This window comes from Rhinopithecus bieti, unplaced genomic scaffold (assembly GCF_001698545.2).
Source record: "Rhinopithecus bieti isolate Rb0 unplaced genomic scaffold, ASM169854v2 scaffold_56806, whole genome shotgun sequence".
Lineage (NCBI taxonomy): Eukaryota > Metazoa > Chordata > Mammalia > Primates > Cercopithecidae > Rhinopithecus > Rhinopithecus bieti.
Window position 1 is genome coordinate 256,782 of NW_016823424.1, and position 20,308 is coordinate 277,089.

The following is a 20,308-nucleotide window of genomic DNA, read 5'->3' on the forward strand; positions in this document are numbered from 1 at the left end:
GGTGAAACCCCGTCTCTACTAAAAAATACAAAAAACTAGCCGGGCGACGAGGCGGGCGCCTGTAGTCCCAGCTACTCGGGAGGCTGAGACAGGAGAATGGCGTGAACCCGGGAGGCGGAGCTTGCAGTGAGCTGAGAGCCGGCCACTGCACTCCAGCCTGGGCGGCAGAGCAAGACTCCGTCTCAAAAAAAAAAAAAAAAAGATGGGCACTTGGCTAGGTGCGGTGGCTCCAGCAGGGAAGCCTGGTAGAGCCAGTCCCTGCCCACAAGGAGTGCTCCTTCTGGTAGGGGAGATCGACCTGTGAACACAGACCTCATATCTAGTTCCCTCTCAAAGCTCTTAGTGACCTGTATGGGCCAGGAGCAAATCCCATTAATATTTTCCTACTCTCCCTACAGGCTTCATCCTTGCTTTGGCTTCAGCTGTTGTTCCTGCACTCTGCTTCTCCCAGTTCACATCCTCCACCCCTTTCCCAGGCTCCACTACTGTCTTGGCTCCTGGCTCCCCAATCACATGCTTTGAGCCTGGCCCTGTGCCTCTCTCTTCCAAGTTTCCAGCTGTCTGGACCTTGAATTTCTCAAAGCCTCTTCACTTCTCACCTCTGTCACTTCTCATCCCTACTAATTCTCTTATCAAGCTCTTACTTACTATGTGCCAGGTAGTCTTCTAGGCAATTGATATGAATTATCTCTTTTAATTCTCCCAACAATCCTGTGAGTCCTGCTTGACAGATGAGAAAACAGCTGCAGGTGGGGTTAAGTAATTTAGCTAAGTTCCTTACTACAAGTAAGTAGTAGAGCCAGGATTTGAACTGTAGTAACTTGGCTCCAGAGCCTATGTAGTCAAGCACACTAATACAATGTATCCTGGGTTTTCAAAATGAACGAGTCTCTAACTTCCCGCCTCTCTACGGTACTTATTGCCTCTATTCCCTCCTATCATGTTCCTTCCTATATAAGTAAATAGAGAGATCATGAATTTTGGAGGCAGGCAGACCTGGATTTAAATCCCAGACCAGCCGGGTGTGCCTGTAATCCAGCTATGCAGGAGGCCAAAGTGGGAGGATTGCTTGAATCCAGGAGTTACAGACCAGCCTGGGCAACACAGCAAGACTCTGTCTCAAAAATAAAAACATAGACTGGACACGGTGGCCCACACCTGTAATCCCAGCACTTTGGGAGGCCGAGGTGGGCAGATCAATTGAGGTCAGGAGTTTGAGACTAGCCTGGCCAACACGGTGAAACCCCATTTCTACTAAGAATATAGAACGTTGCCGGACATGGTGGTGCACCCCTGTAATCCCAGCTACTCGGGAGGCTGAGGCAGGAGAATTGCTTGAACCTGGGAGGTGGGGTTTGGAGTGATCTGAGATTGTGCCATGGGACTCCAGCTTGGGAAACAGAGCAAGACCCTGTCTCAAAAATTAAATTAAATTAAAATTCAAAAAATAATAAAATTTAAAATAAAATCCTTTTCTTCTTCTTCTTCTTCTTTTTTTTAATCCTAGACTAGCTACTTACTAGCTGTGGGACCTTGGGCAAAATTCTATATTTCCTGCTTCTAAGCCTCCATCTCTGCATCTGTAAAATTGGGACTTAGGGGAATATTAACCCCTATCTTATGAGGTTGTTGTGAGGGTTAATTATAATATGTTACGTTCAACGCATGACAGGAGTTCAATAAATGAGCTTCTTTCTTCCAGATCTCTGTATCATCCACTCCCTTGGCTCAGCCCCACCCCAATCTGCTCCACCTTCTAGATCAGTCACCCCCACCAACCCCAAATCTTCCCCACCCCAGGGAGTGTCACTTCCTCCTCTGCAGTCTCCCAGACCAGTACACAAAGGCTGCTGCTGCCGCCAGAGGAAGGGCTGCTCTGCACGCACCTGTGAGTACCAGGGCACCAGCCCTTCTGCCTCCTCTCCTTACAAGTCCAGGCCCACCTGGTCCCAACCTCTTGGGAAGAGGGCTCTGACCTGGATATCAAGGGTCCTGTCCAGACTTGAGAAAGGCTCTGAACTCCTTTCTGCATTCCTAAGATCCCCTGACCTGCTTCCCTCCTCCAGTTTCACAGCCCCCCCACCCCCACCTCTCCCAAAGCCCAATCTCTCTTGCATCAGTTTCCCAAGAGTGGGTCTGGAGGCAGGGATTTATACAAGTGCTGTCATTTGAGTGCCTGCCATGTGCCAAGGATTATACTGAGGTAGGGTAGGTATACCGATTATACTGAGGGAAGGTTCTCCCAACATTACCCCCAGCTGCCATCCCTAATGCTCTGCCTTCAGCTCAAACTTCTTAATCGGCACCTTGGCCACAGACTTCACTCTCTGGGACACTGAGGCCCAGCAGCTCAGTTCCGTTCCCTTGTTGTGACTCCCAGTGGGCAGCAGAGGGTTCTGCTTGACTTGGGGGGGTATGGATGGGTTAGGAAGAGGCTCTGTTTCTCAGCTGCTGAGGGGGCCACACAGTGTGTATTGGAGTCAGAATGGAGTCCAGAAAAATGGAAATAACCACTTGGCCCCAGGGAGAGAAGGGAAGACTGCAGAGTACCCCTAAGGAAAGAGAAATGGGATTAGGCAGAGCCCATCAGGGCTAGCGGAGACAGAACACAACTTTTGATGGAGATGGTACCTGGGTTGGAGGGAGGAAAGGAGCAAGCACAGCAGAGGCCTGGCCCTGCCCTGGCCTGCCCTAGTTCACTGGGTGACCCTGGCCTTGTGGGGAAAAGAAAGAGAGATCAGACTGTTACTGTGTCTGTATGGAAAGAAGTAGACATAAGAGACTCCATTTTGTTCTGTATTTGAGATGCTGTTAATCTGTGACCTTACCCCCAACCTTGTCCTTGCAAGAGACATGTGCTGTGGTGACTCAAGGTTTAACGGATTTTGGGCTGTGCAGGATGTGCTTTGTTAAACAAGTGCCTGAAGGCAGTATGCTTGTGAAAAGTCATCACCATTCTCTTAATCTCAAGTACCCAGGGACACGTACACTGCCAAAGATCGCAGGGACCTCTACCTAGGAAAGCTAGGTATTGTCCAAGGTTTCTCCCCATGTGATAGTCTGAAATATGGCCTCATGGGAAGGGAAAAACCTGATCGTCCCCCAGCCTGACACCTGTGAAGGGTCTGTACTGAGGAGGACTAGTATAAGAGGAAAGAAGGCCTCTTGACAGTTGAGATAGAGAAAAGCATCTGTCTCCTGCCCGTCCCTGGGCAAGGGAACATGTCGGTGTAAAACCCGATTATATATTCTATTTACTAAGATGGGAGAAAACCGCCTTAGGGCGAAAGGTGGGACTTGCTAGAGTAATGCTGCTCTTTATGCACTAAAAAGGTTTATGGAGATGTTTGCATACGCATATCAAGGCACAGCACTTTTCTNAAAAAAAAGATAATGATCAATAAATACTGAGGGAACTCAGAGACCAGTGCCAGCGCGGGTCCTCTGTATGCTGAGCGCCGGTCCCCTGGGCCCACTTTTTCTTTCTCTATACTTTGTCTCTGTGTCTCATTTCTTTTCTCAAGTCTCTCGTTCCACCTAATGAGAAACGCCCACAGGTGTGGAGGGGCAGGCCACCCCTTCATGGCCTCATGGAATTTAGGTTTCCATTTGTAAAAAGAGTGGGATGGAGTAGAAGATTCAGCCATTCTATAGTTAGGAACAGAGGGGAAAAGGAAGTAAAACAGCCCTATGAAGAAGTGGAGCAGAGAAAAGCAGCAGAGAGATGCAATGGAAGTTTTGAAATGAAAGGAGCCAGAGAGAGACAGAGAAGCAGAGAAACAGGTGGCAGAACATGTATTCCCAAGGAGGGGAGAAGAGAGGATAATTGGGAAGAAAGGTAGAAAAGGGCTGTCCAGGGAGTCCCAGGGCCCCCTTTAAGGGGAGATGAGTGGGCTTGAGATCTCTGAAAAACCTATGTGGCAGCTGGGGCTCCACTTGTGAGAAATGAGTCAAAACTGGGCTTTGGGTTGCAGCATCTCCAGCCTCCCTGACCACAGGCACGCAGAGCAAGCAGGGCTGAGGTTACACTGAGGCTGAACTGGGGCCGGCCTCTCCCTGAGGGGTGGAGCCTCCGTTATATATGGCACCTGAGGTCACAGGTGGTGGGGAGCAGCACCAGGACGTTCAAGGACTCAGCACCCCACCCCTTTCCCACACTCTGTGCAGAGTATCTGGAACTGACTCTGGCCCAGGCTGAAGAAGATGCAAATGGTTTATGACGAGGAGTTAGTTGGCCTTTCTCATACACTGCTGATGGGAATGTGGACCAGTACAAGACCCAAGGAGTTTATGTTGACAATACCCACCAACATATATATACTTTTCTTAGCATGAGAATGTAGATGAAATACACACCAATATTGAGAATGATATCTATCTATTTATCACATCCTCTGCTAGGGATTTATCCTACAGGTTCAGTTGCACAGGTGTGAAATGGTAAATACATGACATTTGGCTGGGGGAGGTGGCTCACGCCTTTAATCATGGCAATTTGGGAGGCCGAGGCGGGTGGGTCACTTGAGCTCAGGAGTTCTAGACCAGCCTGGGCAACATGGGGAAACCCCATCTCTGCAAAATAATACAAAAATAATTAGCCAGACATGGTAGCATGTGCCTGTAGTACCAGTTACTCGGGAGACTGAGGTGGAAGGATCAGCTGAGCCGGCGAGGTCAAGGCGGCAGTGAGCCATGATTGCGCCATTACACTACAGCCCGGGTAACAGAGCAAGACCCTATCTCTCGAATGAATGAATACATACATACATACATACATACATACATACATTACTTTTCATTTCAGCGTTATTTGTCATAGCGAACTAGAAATAATTTAAGGCCAGGCACAGTGGCTTATGCCTGTAATCCTAGCACTTTGGGAAGCCGAGGCAGGAGGATCACTTGAGCCTAGGAGTTTGAGCCTAGGAGTTTGAGACCGGCTTGGGCAACATAGCAACACCCTGTCTCTACAAAAAAATAAAAAAATAGCTGTGCGTGACGATGTACACCTGTGCCAGCTACGATGGAGGCTGAGGTGGGGAGAACTGCTTGAGCCCAGGAGGTGGAGGCTGCAGTAAGCCATCACGGCACCACTGCACTCCAGCCTGGGCAACAGAGTGAGACCTTGTCTCAAAAGAAAAAAAGAAGAAACAACTTAAATGCACATGCTTAGGGTACTGATTAACCGTGATATGAGGTATCCATGCAATGGAAAGCTTTATGGCTGTAAAATTGAACAAGGACGTTCTTAATTTTCTCATGTAGAAAGATCTTCAAGAAAAGTAGTTACAGGGAAAAAAAGTGAAAAATTGTGTTTTCTACCATTTAAAGAATTGTGCCATTTGAGTCTACCATTTAAAAAGCATATGCATGTTAATTTGTATATGCATAAAATAATCACTAGAAAGATTATAAGAAACAAAGATAGGCTGACTCACGCCTGTAATCCCAGCACTTTGGGAGGCTGAGGTGGGCAGATCACTTGAGGTCAGGAGTTCGAGACCAACCTGGCCAACATGGCGAAACTCTCTCTACTAAAAACACAAAAATCATCTGGGCGCGGTGGCTCACACCTGTAATCCCAGCTACTCAGGAGGCTGAGGCACAAGACTCGCTTGAACCCAGAAGGTGGAGGCTGTAGATCATGCCACTGCACTCCAGCCTGGGCCACAGAGTGAGACTCTGCCTCAAAAAAAAAAAAAAAAAAAAAAAAAAAAAAAAAGTAAAGAAAAAAGAAAAAAAATAGTAATAAATGATATTCATTTAGGGTAGGTGTGGAAACTGGGTATGGCATATGGGGTAGGATTAACTTTTGATTTTTAAAATGGTAAGATACACAAACATTTATCATTTTTACCACTTTTAAGTGTACAATTCAGTGGCATTAAGTACATTCACTAATTCCAGAACTTATTCATCACCCCAAAAATGAAACTGCCCATTAAGCAGTCATTCCCCATTTCCCCTTCCCGCAAGCTCTGGTAACCACTAATCTACCTTCTGTCTCTGTGGATTTTTCTAGTTTGGATATGTTCCATATGTGGAATCATACAATATGTGATCTTTCATGAATCGTTTTGTTCACTGAGCATGTTTTCAAGGTTCATCCACGTTGTAGCATGTATGTATCAGTACTTCATTGCTTTTATTATTATTATTATTGAGACTGCGTTTTGCTCTTGTTACCCAGGCTGGAGTGCAATGGTGCAATTTCGGCTCACTGCAACCTCTGCCTCCACGTTTCAAGCAATTCTCCTGCCTCAGTCTCCCAAGTAGCTAGGGTTACAGGAGCCCGCCACCATGCCTGGCTAATTTTTGTATTTTTAGTAGAGATGAGGTTTCACCATATTGGTCAGGCTGGTCTTGAACTCCTGACCTCAGGTGATCCACCTGCCTCGGCCTCCCAAAGTGCTGGGATTACAGGCGTGAGCCACTGTGCCCACCCCACTTCATTGCTTCTTATGGCCAAATAACTTTCTGCTGTATGGATATACCACCTTTTCTTTATCCATTCATCAGCTAATGGACATTTGGGTTCTTTCCACCTTTTAGCTATTGTGAGTAGTGCTGCTGTGAACATTTCTGTACCAATTTTTGTTTGAACACCTGTTTTCAATTCTTCTGGGTATATACCTAAGAGTGAAATTGCCAGGTTATAGGGTAATCCTATGCTCAATTTATTGAGGAACCAAACTGTTTTCCACAGAGATTGTACTATTTTACATTCTTTACATGGTAATATATAAGGATCCCAATTTCTCCATGTTCTCATCAACACTCGCTGTTTTTCATTTTTTGAAGATAGTCATTCTAGTAGAAATGAAGTGGTATCTCATTGTGGCCTTCCTGCCTGCCTGCCTTCCTTCCTTCCTTCCTTCCTTCCTTCCTTCCTTCCTTCCTTCCTTTCATTTTGAGACAGGGTCTCACTCTGTCGCCTAGACTGGAGTGCAGTGGCCCGATCTTGGCTCACTGCAGCCTCTGCTTCCCAGGTTCAAGCGCTTCTTGTGCCTCAGTTTCCCGAGTAGCTGGGGCTACAGATATGCACCACCACGCCCGGTTAAGTTTTGTATTTTTAGTAAAGATGGGGGTTTCACCATGTTGCCCAGGCTGGTCTTGAACTCCTGATCTCAAGTGATCCACCCACCTCGGTCTCCCAAAGTGCTAAGATTACAGGTGTGAGCCACCACACCCAGATCATTGTGGGTTTCATTTGCATTTTCCTAACGATTAATAGTGTTGAGCATCTTTTCATATGCTGGGTGGCTGTTTGTCTATCTTCTTTGAAGAAATGTCTTTTTAAGTCTTTTGCTCATTTTAAAAGTTGGGTTGTCTTTTCGTCATTGAATGTAAGAGTTCGTTATATATTAAGGATACTCATCTGATATATAATCTGCAAATATTTTCTCCCATTCTGTATGTTGTCTTCACTCTCTTGACATTGTCTTTGATGCACAAAAGTTTAAACTTTTGATGAAGTCCAATATGTCTATTTTTCCTTTTGTTGTTTGTGCTTTTGGTATTACAGGTAAGAATCCATTACCAAGTACAAGAGTTACCCATACATTTTCTTCTATGAGTTTATAGTTTTAGCAGTTATATTTAGGCCTTTGATCCCTTTTCAGTTAACCTTCGTATGTGGTGTGAGGCAGGAGGGTCCAACTTCATTCTTTTGCATGTTGAAAGCACATTTTTTTTTTTTTTAGAAAAGTGGTAGCGTGTGCCATCACACCCGGCTAATTTTGTATTTTAGTAGAGATGGGGTTTCACTATGTTAGTCAGGCTGGTCTTGAACTCCTGACCTTGTGATCTGCCCATCTCGGCCTCCCAAAGTGTTGGGATTACAGGCATGAGCCACGAGCCACCGTGCCTGGCCTTTTTTTTTTTTTTAGATGGAGTTTCGTCTGGGCATGGTGATTCATGCCTGTAATCCCAGCACTTTGGGAGCCTAAGGCAGGTGGATCACTTGAGGTCAGGAGTTTGAGACCAGCCCTGCCAATGTGGTGAAAACCTCTCTCTACTAAAAATACAAAAACTAGCCGGGTGTGGTGGTGCATGCCCGTAGTCCCAGACACTCGGGAGCCTGAGGCTGGAGAATTGCTTGAACCTCGGAGGCAGAGGTTGCAGTGAGCTGAGATGGCACCACTGCATTCCAGCCTGAGTGAGACTCCATCTCAAAAAAACAAAACAAGACAGAGTTTCACTCTGTTGCCCAGGCTGCAGTGCAGTGGCGCAATTGCAGCTCACTGCAGCCTCTGCCTCCTGGGATCATGTGATTCTCCTGCCTCAGCCTCCTGAGTAGCTGGGATTACAGGTGCCCACCACCACACCCAGCTAGTTTTTGTATTTTTAGTAGAGACAGGGTTTCACCATGTTGCCCAGGCTGGTCTTGAACTCCTGACCTCAAGTGATCCACCTGTGCCTCGGCCTCCCAAAGTGCTGGGATTACAGGCATGAGCCACTGTGCCCGGCCCCAGCCCCATTTTGTGAAGACAGTTTTTCTCATTGAATGGTTTGGCACCCTTATTGGAAATCAATTGGCTACAGAAGCATAGTTTATTTCTGGACTCTTTCAATTCTACTCCATTGATGTATAATATATGTGTATCCTTATGTCATCCTTATGCCAGTACCACACTGTCTTCCCTTTTTTTTTTTTTTTTTTAAGAGACAGGGTTTCACTCTGTTGCCCAGGGCAGAGTACAGTGACACGATCATAGCTCACTACAGCCTCAAACTACTGGGTTCAAGCTGTCTTCCCACCATGGGATTATAGGCATGAGCCACTGTGACCAGCCAACGCTGTCTTGATCACTGTAGCTTTGCAGTATGTTTTTTACAAGATTATTTTGGCTATTTAGGGTTCCATGCAATTCCATGGAACCCTAAATTTGGGAGCCTAAGGCGGGTGGATCACTTGAGGTCAGGAGTTTGAGACCAGCCCTGCCAATGTGGTGAAAACCTCTCTCTACTAAAAATACAAAAACTAGCCGGGTGTAGTGGTGCATGCCCGTAGTCCCAGACACTCGGGAGCCTGAGGCTGGAGAATTGCTTGAACCTCGGAGGCAGAGGTTGCAGTGAGCTGAGATGGCACCACTGCACTCCAGCCTGAGTGAGACTCCATCTCAAAAAAACAAAACAAGACAGAGTTTCACTCTGTTGCCCAGGATCAGTTCTTTTAGGATCAGTTCTTCCATTTCTGCAAAAAAAAGGGCCAATGGGATTTAACTTTTTGACTTATGAAGAATGGTAAACGAATTACCTGCTCATTTAAAAAAATTAACATGTTTTTTAAAATCAGGAATCTGCTTGGCTTTCCAAAAGGTCACTCGAAGAATCACCCTGCCTCCAGGCTCTTTCTTCAATCTAGATTATCTTTGCGCAAAGTACAGAAAATAGAATTTCTTTTTTCTTTCTTTTTTTTTTTTTGCCAACACTGGCCTTCTTTCTCCCCTTATCCCAGAACTGCAGAGAGTTCTTGTGGTCTAATCTTCATTCCTCTTGCCACCATGTCACCCAAGTAGAACTATTATTCTTCCTTGACTCTTTCACACACTCCCTCATCTGTTCCAGCTTTCTTTTCTCTAATTCCCACTCACTGACCCTCTTCTCTTATTTAGAATCCAAGATTGTAAAAGCTGCAAAGTATGTCAGATTATTTATTCAATGCCTCCACTTTGCAGATGTGGAAACTAAAGCCCAGAGAGAAAGTCTGACTTGCCACACAGCCAGTGAGTGACTGCAGCAGTACCAGAATCTGGTCTGTTTCCTGTTTGGTTCTACTACCATTACGGCTTGGGATCTCGGTAAATAGAACTGGGTGCAGACTTTAGTGCTTCCAGGCCAGTCCCCAGATCTTTTAGTAGGCCATTTTGCCCACCCTGGTCACATGAAGTCTGCACACAGGAAGGACAGATCTTCTCTGAGGTCCCTATTTTTTTTTTTTTTTTTTTTGAGACAGATTCTTGCTCTGTCACCCAGGCTGGTGTGCAGTGGTGTGATCTTGACTCAATGCAACCTCTGCCTCCTGGGTTCAAGCGATTCTCTTGCCTCAGCCTCCTGAGTAACTCAGATTACAGGTGCACGCCACCATGCCCGACTAATTTTTGTGTTTTTCGTAGAGATGGGATTTTGCCATGTTGACCAGGTTGGTCTCGAACTCCTGAGCTCTAGTGATCCACCCACCTCGGCCTCCTAAAGTGCTGAGATGACAGGCATGAGCCACCATGTCTGGAGGCCCCTACCTTTGCCTGATACCTGCTCCTTCCCATCATTTTGAAGAAACTGCTGAATCCACAGGGGAAGTGAAACTATGAGGGGAGATAAAGTGTTGGGGTAGAGTTTTGAGAGTGATAACCACAAGCTAAGTTTAGAGGACTGAGAGCTGAGGGTCTTCCCTGAGGACCCACATGTCCCCCTTTATATCCTATTACAGGGCATGGTGGCTTTGCCAGTGGTCCTTGTTTTGCTGCTGGTCCTGAGCAGAGGTGAGAGTGAGTTGGACGCCAAGATCCCATCCACAGGGGAGGCCACAGAATGGGGGAATCCTCACCTGTCCCTGCTGGGGTCCTGCCAGCCAGCCCCCTCCTGCCAGAAGTGCATCGTCTCACACCCCAGCTGTGCATGGTGCAAGCAACTGGTAAAGATGGGCCTATGGCCTTTGAACCATGTGTATGTGTATGTGTATGTGCAGCCTAGATACATGTGTGTGATTGTGTGGGCACATGTATGATTTTCTAGAAACACTCCAGAGTCTCATGTGTGACTGAGTTTGTGCACACAGGACTCCTGTGTGTGGATATATGTGTGTGCATACACATGCATGCAAGTTTCCTGCGCACTTAGGATTATGTCTGTATCCATTTGCTTGTGTATATATGGAGAGAGTTTGTGACCATGAATTGGGAGAAAGTATGTGCTTGCGGGAATTCATGCTTGTGTATAGGTAGAGGGAGCTGTTGTGTATGTAAACATGTGAGAAAGGTACTAGCCAGTGAGGGCTGCCATAACAAAATACCATAGACTGGGTGGTTTAAGCAACAGGAATTCATTTCTCCTAATGTTGGAGGCTGGGAAGTCCGAGATCAAAGTGCTGACTGATTTGGTTCCCCAGTTAGGGCTCTCTTCCTGGCTTGCAGACTGGCTACCTTCTCGCTATGTCCTCACATCATGGGGAGGGGGCTGGAGGATGGGGGGTGGGAACTGTCTCTGTTCTTGTAAGTGCACTAATTCCATCATGAGGGTTCCACCCTTAGGCCCTCATCTAAGCCCAGGTACCTCCCAAAGGCTCCATCTTCAAATGCCATCACATGGAGGGTTAGGGCTTCAATATAGAATGAGTTGGGGGTGGGGTGGGGTAGGGGTGCAGAGTTCAGTCCATAGCAGAAAGTGTGTAGTTAGATTTCTAAGTCTGTGTTTTGGGTGGAGGCATTCTGTTCCTAGGTGTGTAGTAGCCTATGACTGGACAGGTAGAAAGGGGAGGGGTAGAAGTATATGGGCTTGAGGGGGACTGGAAAGGCTTGAGCTACCTAAGTGGCCAAGAAGGATGCTAGGGAGCAGGCGTCTCCCTGGTTCTTCAAACAAAGCTGTTGTTTGCTTATGTTTGAAAGAGACAGAGCTCATGGAGCAGCAGAGCAGGAGGGGCGCCCAAGCTGGGATGGGGGCAGGTCTGCCTCTCTCAGGGGAAGATGGAGGGTTAGATCAGTGTGGGAGCCCAGATAAGAGATGAGGGCAAATTCACATGGAAGCAGAGCTACAGATGCTTAGAGGACCCAGGAGAAAGGCACACAGTGACTCTGAGAGGACAAGAAGGGTAGATACTGAGTCTGCACAAGGCAGAGAGGCAGAGGTGCCAGGCTGGAGCTGGGAAGCTGGAGCTCTTGAGGTGGTCAGGTCTGTGTCTGGCTTCTCCAGTCCCCAGACCAGGAGCTGACACCCAGGGCAAGCTGAGAAGCCGCTCTAACCATTTCCTTCCCCTGTGGCTTCCCAACCAGTCTTAGGGGTACCAGACATATTACGGGGGTAGGATGCCTCCTCTTCTGTTCTTATCCTTTCCCTTCCCAGGAGCTGTGGGTCTTAGTCTGACCACCTTTCCATTTTGGTGTGAGCTTGCTAGGAAGGCTGGCCTAGGAGGCAAGGCCCCCGTTTTTTTGTGGTAGTGAAGTCTCTAAGATCTCAACAGGAAGTCTGTGGCTCTATTGGGGAGGAGAGGGGTAGGTGACTGGGGCAAGGGGGAGTTGAGATAAGGGAGGGGTGGGGGACTGCTATAGGAAGTGGGGCTGTGATAAGGAAGAAAGGACCGGAGTTCCACAGGTTCATGCCTGTAATCCCAGCACTTTGGGAGGCTGGGGCAGGAGGATTTCTTGAGCCCAGGAGTTCGAAACCAGCCTGGGCAAAAAAGCAAGACCCTGTCTTTACAGTTGGTAAAAAAAAAAAAAAAAAGAAAGAAAGAAAGAAAAGAAAGAAAGAAAGAAAGAAAGAAAAGAAAGAAAGAAAGAAAGAAAGAAAGAAAGAAAGAAAGAAAGAAAGAAAGAAAAAGCCGTGGTGGTTCACGCCTGTAATCCCAGCACTTTGGTTGGCCGAGGCGGGCGGATCACTTGAGGTCAAGAGTTTGAGACCAGCCTAGCCAACATGGGGAAACCTCGTCTCTACTAAAAATACAAAAAAGCTGGGCATGGTGGCACAGGCCTGTAGTCCCAGCTACCGGAAGGCTGAGGTATGAGAATCACTTGAACCGGGGAGGTGGAGATTGTAGTGAGCAGAGATAGCACTGCTGCGCTCCAGCCCTGGGTGACAGAGTGAGACTCTGTTTCAAAAACAAAACAAAACAACAAAAAAGACCAGAGTTCAAGGGCAGCTGTGGCGAGGAGGAGGAGAGGGAATCAGGGACTCAGGGAATGGACTGGAGGTGGGGGCATTAGAGCGGCCGGGTTTGCAGGGTGTTTTTGGTAGCGGGGCCTAGGGCCTGTGCAGGACCGGGTCCGACGCGCCTTTTCTTGCTGAACAGAACTTCACCGCGTCGGGGGAGGCGGAGGCACGGCGCTGTGCCCGACGAGAGGAACTGCTGGCTCGAGGCTGCCCGCTGGAGGAGTTGGAGGAGCCCCGCGGCCAGCAGGAGGTGCTGCAGGACCAGCCGCTCAGCCACGGCGCCCGCGGAGAGGGTGCCACTCAGCTGGCGCCGCAGCGGGTCCGGGTCACGCTACGGCCTGGTGAGTTAGGGGCGGCGGGGCCAGGCCAGAGGTCTAGGCTGGCGTTCCAATGCGCTCTGCTGACCCGCCCACCACCCACCCCCTAGGAGAGCCCCAGCAGCTCCAGGTCCGCTTCCTTCGTGCTGAGGGATACCCGGTGGACCTGTACTACCTTATGGACCTGAGCTACTCCATGAAGGACGACCTGGAACGCGTGCGCCAGCTTGGGCATGCTCTGCTGGTCCGGCTGCAGGAAGTCACCCATTCTGTGCGCATTGGTGAGCCGAGGGTTGCCTCTCGCCCTGTTAGCCCTTGCCTATTCAACCACTGCCTTAGCCTCTGCCAACATCCTGGACTCACAAGGGCCCCAATTTGCCCTCCCAGTTGTTGACAGGCCTAGCCAGGCCACAGGTTCATTCCTCCATCTTTCCCTAAAGACACCCATCTTCTAGGTCAGAGCTGGAGAGGACTCCAGAGACAGTCCGTTTTACAGGTCGAGCTGAGACCCAGCGTCTGGAGACTCTCTGGGCCTGGACAACTGCCCTGAGCCTACCAGCCTGGAACCTGCCCTGATGCAAGTCTCCTTGGGCAAGGCCTAGATGCCACTGTCCCTGGCACCACATTCTGTGCCAACTCTCCTCTATTCAAATTTCCTTCCTTTGCCTCATACTGCTACCATATCCTATACCCGAGCCTTCTTTCACCTTCTGGAAGTTTCCATTTGCCCGGGAGTTGTGTCCTCCTTAATGTCCTCTACCTGCCACTTCCCTGAGCCAGTGGTCTCACTGCTTTGCTTGTCAGTTACTGGCTCCCTGCCCCCAGGTGCACCCTCTCCCATCACCTCTTCTATGACCGTCCTCCCCACCCCACTTCCCATAGAGCGCTCTCATAGGTCCTCTGTTGCTGCCCTGTGACTTCTGGCACAGCCTTCATTCCTCTCCTCTCCCAGGTTTTGGTTCCTTTGTGGACAAAACGGTGCTGCCCTTTGTGAGCACAGTGCCCTCCAAGCTGCGCCACCCCTGCCCCACACGGCTGGAGCGCTGCCAGTCACCCTTCAGCTTTCACCATGTGCTGTCCCTGACCGGGGATGCGCAAGCCTTTGAGCGGGAGGTGGGGCGCCAGAGCGTGTCCGGCAATCTGGACTCACCTGAAGGTGGCTTTGATGCCATTCTGCAGGCTGCACTCTGCCAGGTGAGGAGATGGGGCGGGGATCTGAGCCTGGAGGTCTGTTTGGGAATGGGACTGCCCCTTATGGTTGTATAGTGCACAATTCTAGGGGGTGCCATTCATACCATAGTAGGTATAGTTTGTATACTTAACAATTACCTGGGCCGGGCGCCGTGGCTCAAGCCTGTAATCCCAGCACTTTGGGAGGCCGAGACGGGCGGATCACGAGGTCAGGAGATCGAGACCATCCTGGCTAACCCGGTGAAACCCCGTCTCTACTAAAAAATACAAAAAAAAAAAAAAAAAAAAAAAAAAAAAAAATTAGCCGGGCGAGGTGGCGGGCGTCTGTAGTCCCAGCTACTGGGGAGGCTGAGGCAGGAGAATGGCGTAAACCCGGGAGGCGGAGCTTGCAGTGAGCTGAGATCTGGCCACTGCACTCCAGCCTGGGCGACAGAGCGAGACTCCGTCTCAAAAAAAAAAAAAAAAAAAAAAAAAAACCAATTACCTGGTGGGTTGGAGTAAAATATCTTGAGGAGAATATCTTGAGGAGAAGGCATGTTTTTCTAATTCACAAGTAAGCCTCCACTAGCAGCAGCCTTCTTTGGGGGGCTGGGGAGAGCAGGAGGAAGCAAGGTACTGGAGGCAAGGGGATGGACAAGCTGACTCAGAGTGAGGCTTGCCACATTCTTGGCTCACAGAGCTGACTGGGGTGGCTCAAGGGCCATGCCCAGGTACATAGCCTACCACCCCCACTGTACCTCAGGAGCAGATTGGCTGGAGAAATGTGTCCCGGCTGCTGGTGTTCACTTCAGATGACACATTCCATACGGCTGGGGACGGGAAGTTGGGTGGCATTTTCATGCCCAGTGATGGGCACTGCCACTTGGACAGCAATGGCCTCTACAGTCGCAGCACCGAGTTTGTGAGTCCCTATAGTCACCCCGCCTCTCCTCATTTGAGCCATACCTCTTTCCTTCCAGGACTCCCACTCCCAGCCTTACAGTCCTCACCAGTAACCACCCGGTAGACAACTGCCATCTTCCCCAGCAGTTCCTCCTTTCAGCTGCGGAGACAGGACACCTTTGTCACCCCATTCCCTACCTCCTTCCTATTCCATAGCAAGCCTCCAGGGCTCCTCCAGCTGGTGGAACCTTGGTTCCTGGACTCCCCAGGCTGAGGGCACCTTGCATGTTGTGGGGGAGACCTGTGGGGCTCACCTTGTCCCTGCTCCCTGCCCCAGGACTACCCCTCTGTGGGTCAGGTAGCCCAGGCCCTCTCTGCAGCAAACATCCAGCCCATCTTTGCTGTCACCAGTGCTGCACTGCCTGTCTACCAGGTGAGAGCTGTCTACATGTCAGATCCCCAGCCCCACCCCAGCCTTTCTCAATTCCCCCAAAGATCCATTCTCTGTCCCCCATATGCCCTCCTTCCAGACCCCCAGGAGCCCGTTTTCCTAGAGCTGTGACCTACCATTTCTCTTAACTCCCCGTAACTCAGGAGCTGAGTAAGCTGATTCCTAAGTCTGCAGTTGGGGAGCTGAGTGAGGACTCCAGCAACGTGGTACAGCTCATCATGGATGCTTATAACGTGAGGGGCCAGAGGAGGGGGAGATGGTGAGGGTGGGCACTAGGGAAAGGTGGAAAGGGGCCCTTGGGTGGGGTGGCAGAACTCAGAGGAAATGGTCACTTTTTGGTCTAACATTCCACAGCTCCTACCTATAGTCTGCATGTGGCTGTCATTAATTGTTCAATCTTACATTCATAAATCTTAAACATCTGACATGCAGAGAGCATGGAGCTCAGATCCCCACCCCACCTCCTCACCTTGCAGAGTGCAGCCTGCCAGGAAAGTTTCAGTCACTGAGCTTTTATTTCACGCACCCACCATCCTAGGTGTACATACTGTTTCTACTTCATTTAACCCCGCCAAAAGCCTTGCTTCGTAACTGTTATCATCCCTCTTTTACAGATGAGGAAACCCACACAAGGCTAAGTGACTTGTCCAAGGTCACAAAGATAACAAGCAGAAGGGCTGGCATTTATCCCCAGTCTGTACATAAACAATGTGAGATCTGGAGCCTGCTTTCACTAAGTTTATAAACAATTCAGCTATTCTTCACAAGAACCATAGAATTTTACAGGTAGAAGGAACCATAAAAACTCTTAGTGGTTTAGGTCTTATCTCTGCAATTAGGCTGTAGGCTTCCTGATAATGGAGCATCTTCTAAACCTATGGCAAAAAAATCTGAGACGGTATCAAATTTCCCAAGACAAATTCTGTAATGAATTTGCCCTTTAGACCTGGCATGCACCCAGGTTGTGTCCTGATGTGGGGCTTCACAAACATGGTCTCTGCACTGAAATGCTGTATCAGAGGCCTCTGGATCCTGTATATTCTATGCAAGGTTCTCACGGGTCCTCCCTCCAGAAATGCCTCGACTGGGCAGGATGTAAGGAGCCCCAGGTGGCAGAGGGCAGGGTGCTGGCAGAATTGGGAACACCTGGAGAGGACATAAGGTGGGGTGGGGTTCTTTCCTGCCTTCACGTGGTTATCCACTTGCTCTCTTCCCATAGAGCCTGTCTTCCACTGTGACCCTTGAACACTCTTCACTCCCTCCTGGGATCCACATTTCTTATGAATCCCAGTGTGAGGGTCCTGAGAAGAAGGAGGGTAAGGCTGAGGATCGAGGACAGTGCAACCACGTCCGAATCAACCAGACGGTGAGAGCCCGCAAGCACAGGCAGAAGGCGGGCGGGCAGGGGGAGGTGGGAGTGGGAAATTAAGCAGGTAGGGAAAGATGGGGGGCAGGAATGGGGAGAGACGGGAGAGCCTGGGGTAATCCTCCATCCATCCTTCCTGAAGTAGTCTGAATGGCTTCCTCAGGTAAAGTTTCTAGGAGTGGGGTGTTACCATGACCCCATCTCTTCATTTACTAAGGGGTGAGGTTCTGGATGATCTAAGGGGTGAGGTTCTGGGTGAGTTTGGGGTGTGTGTGTGTGTATAACCATGGCCTGATTCCTGCCTACCCTGTTCTTAGGTGACTTTCTGGGTTTCTCTCCAAGCCACCCACTGCCTCCCAGAGCCCCATCTCCTGAGGCTCCGGGCCCTTGGCTTCTCAGAGGAGCTGATTGTGGAGTTGCACACACTGTGTGACTGTAACTGCAGTGACACCCAGGCCCAGGCTCCCCACTGCAGTGATGGCCAGGGACACCTACAATGTGGGGTATGCAGGTGAGGGCCTCCTCTTCCCTTCACCCAGCTGGCTGCCAACAAACGACCAACCCTGGCCCGTATTCCTCCGCTGCTTTCCATTCCCCCCACAGGAGTATCCTTGACATCCCTAGACTCCCCACTCAATTTTATCCCTTGAAGCTTCCCAGATACGTTCAGGCCCTCCCCTTGACTGGGGCTCCCTCCACTCTCTCACCCCTCGTCGGTGTTCCACTATACTTACCATCCCTTCAGTTGTCTTTCTCCAACTCTTGAGAACTTGGGTTTAGAGGTTCCTGGGAGAGACAAGTCAGGGGTGATCAAACCCTCTGACCTACTTCTCTCCTTCGCCTTCCCCTTCCAGCTGTGCCCCCGGCCGCCTAGGCCGGCTCTGTGAGTGCTCTGAGGCTGAGTTGTCCTCCCTAGATCTGGAATCTGGGTGCCGGGCTCCCAATGGCACAGGGCCCCTATGCAGCGGAAAGGGTCAGTGCCAATGTGGACACTGCAGCTGCAATGGACAGAGCTCTGGGCATCTGTGCGAGTGTGACGATGCCAGCTGTGAGCGACATGAGGGCATCCTCTGTGGAGGTACCTTGGGGAGAAGGGCAGGGTCTGAGAGGCCTTCCCAAGGCACTTAGGCTCTGGGAGTCTCCTGGCATGGAAGGCAAATGTCAAAGATTCTGGTGTATGGGTTAGAGGGTGTGTTTGGCACACTTGAAAAAGACTGGATGCATGCGCTTGTGGTGCCACGTGGTGGCCAACTGTGTGTGTGGAGTATGGTTGTCACCCTCTGCATGGCTCTACCCCAGGCTTTGGTCGCTGCCAATGTGGAGTATGTCACTGTCATGCCAACCGCACGGGCAGAGCATGCGAATGCAGTGGGGACATGGACAGTTGCATCAGTCCCGAGGGAGGGCTCTGCAGTGGGCATGGACGCTGCAAATGCAACCGCTGCCAGTGCTTGGATGGCTACTACGGTGCTCTATGCGACCAATGCCCAGGCTGCAAGACACCATGCGAGAGACACCGGTGAGGCCTCAGGTCTTGCATCTTGGGAGCAGGGGCACAGTGGGGCTTGTTGAGCCACTCCCATCTGCCTACTCTCCTTCCTGCTTGTAGTTGGGTAAAGGGCATTGGGTGACAACTACCCAGCTGGTAACTTACTGGCATCTACTGCATAGGGACTGTGCAGAGTGTGAGGCCTTTGGGACTGGCCCCCTGGCCACCAACTGCAGTACAGCTTGTGCCCATACCAATGTGACCCTGGTGTTGGCCCCTATCTTGGATGATGGCTGGTGCAAAGAGAGGACCCTGGACAACCAGTTGTTCTTCTTCTTGGTGGAGGATGACGCCAGAGGCAGGGTCGTGCTCAGAGTGAGACCCCAAGAAAGTAAGTGGGCAGGGATGCCACAAATCCTGGAAGTCTGATGGGCAGGGTCTCAACTCTGGGGATGCAGAGTGAAGATAATGGGCAACAGGCTGAGGGCTGAGGCAGAACTGTGAATCCGGGACAAAGGCAGAGGCGACTGAGCAAGTGGACAAGGCTAAGGCCCTGGGCAGTGAGAATAACCTTGGACCTTGCTGGGTTCCCTTTGCTTTCAGTGACAGGGTTGGACAGGCTGGACACACTGAACAACTGTTGATCTGTCCCTCTGCTCCAGCTCCCACAAGTGTGTCTGGTTTCTTGTTCACAGAGGGAGCAGACCACACCCAGGCCATTGTGCTGGGCTGCATAGGGGGCATCGTGGTAGTGGGGCTGGGGCTGGTCCTGGCTTACCGGCTCTCGGTGGAAATCTATGACCGCCGGGAATACAGTCGCTTTGAGAAGGAGCGGCAACAACTCAACTGGAAGCAGGTGAGACTTCCTGGTTAGGCCCCCTTTTAGCTGTCTCCCCACCACAAGCCCATCCCTGATTCCTCCCACTGGGATCCCCCAGTGCCTGGCACATGTAACCAATCCCTCTGCTAACTTCCATCAGCTCCTAGGATTCGGCTCAAGACTGGCCTCTTAGGTCTAGAAAGGGGACAAAGAATCCTAGGATTTTTGCTCATAATCTGCAACATCTTTCCTCAGGACAGTAATCCTCTCTACAAAAGTGCCATCACGACCACCATCAATCCTCGCTTTCAAGAGGCAGACAGTCCCACTCTCTGAAGGAGGGAGGGACACTCACCCAAGGCTCCTCTCCTTGGAGGACAGTGGGAACTGGAGGGTGAAAGGAAGGGTGGGGTCTGTAAGACCTTGGTAGGGGACTAATTCACTGGCGAGGAGCGGCCACCACCCTACTTCATTTTCAGAGTGACACCCAAGAGGGCTGCTTCCCATGCCTGCAACCTTGCATCCATCTGGGATACCCCACCCAAGTATATAATAAAGAGTCGTACCTCAGACCACAGCTGTCACTTTTCTTTACCTCATCAGGGCCAAAACAGGCTGTTTATAGCCTGGGCCTCGGGAAAGTTCTTGTCTATCTTCCTCTTGCCACCTGAGGGCAGGGAGAGGTGCCCAAGCGCGAATGTGCAGGAGACTCCCAAGGTGTGCCCTGGGACCCCGGAAGCCAGGTCTGGAGAGGGCCTCTGCGAATGCAGGTGGGTCCCAGACAAGAGACACTGCATCTGTTGGTGTCTAACCCCCTTCCATTCTGCTGCGTGTGCTTTTTTCCTCTTGCTCAGAGAACTGATGCCCTGTTTTTGCTGCTACTTGTTTGCTCCTCTGTGGAGAAGGGGTTTTAAAATGGCTTATAGGG

The 20,308-nt window shown here is 50.1% G+C and overlaps 1 protein-coding gene across 4 annotated transcripts; it reads left to right on the forward strand.

The window, feature by feature from the left end:
• The first annotated feature begins 1,782 nt into the window (after positions 1-1,782).
• On the forward strand, positions 1,783-19,957 carry ITGB7 (integrin subunit beta 7). 4 transcript variants are annotated; one of them, XM_017861492.1, is made up of 16 exons: positions 1,783-1,888; positions 9,681-9,803; positions 10,433-10,636; positions 13,004-13,205; positions 13,292-13,462; positions 14,134-14,375; positions 15,115-15,273; positions 15,592-15,687; positions 15,849-15,938; positions 16,925-17,071; positions 17,389-17,582; positions 17,926-18,149; positions 18,371-18,590; positions 18,743-18,951; positions 19,256-19,416; positions 19,636-19,957. In XM_017861492.1, the coding sequence occupies exons 3-16, from the start codon at positions 10,436-10,438 to the stop codon at positions 19,714-19,716; spliced, it is 2,397 nt and encodes a 798-aa protein (XP_017716981.1). In that variant the 5' UTR covers positions 1,783-1,888; positions 9,681-9,803; positions 10,433-10,435; the 3' UTR covers positions 19,717-19,957. The 4 variants fall into 4 exon arrangements, with proteins under 4 accessions (XP_017716981.1, XP_017716983.1, XP_017716984.1 ...); XM_017861494.1 differs by having other exon boundaries at positions 1,800-1,888; positions 9,681-9,757; positions 19,636-19,955; XM_017861495.1 differs by having other exon boundaries at positions 1,800-1,888; positions 9,681-9,728; positions 19,636-19,955.
• The last annotated feature ends 351 nt before the right edge of the window (positions 19,958-20,308 follow it).

What these genes read in the sequence shown, in the direction of transcription:
- ITGB7 (XM_017861492.1), top strand. Translation starts at nt 10,436, where the DNA reads ATGGTGGCTTTGCCAGTGGTCCTTGTTTTGCTGCTGGTCCTGAGCAGA. An exon ending in CCGGGTCACGCTACGGCCTG is followed by an intron (nt 13,206 to 13,291) that starts GTGAGTTAGGGG and finishes CCCACCCCCTAG; the next exon opens with GAGAGCCCCAGCAGCTCCAG. An exon ending in CTACAATGTGGGGTATGCAG is followed by an intron (nt 17,583 to 17,925) that starts GTGAGGGCCTCC and finishes TTCCCCTTCCAG; the next exon opens with CTGTGCCCCCGGCCGCCTAG.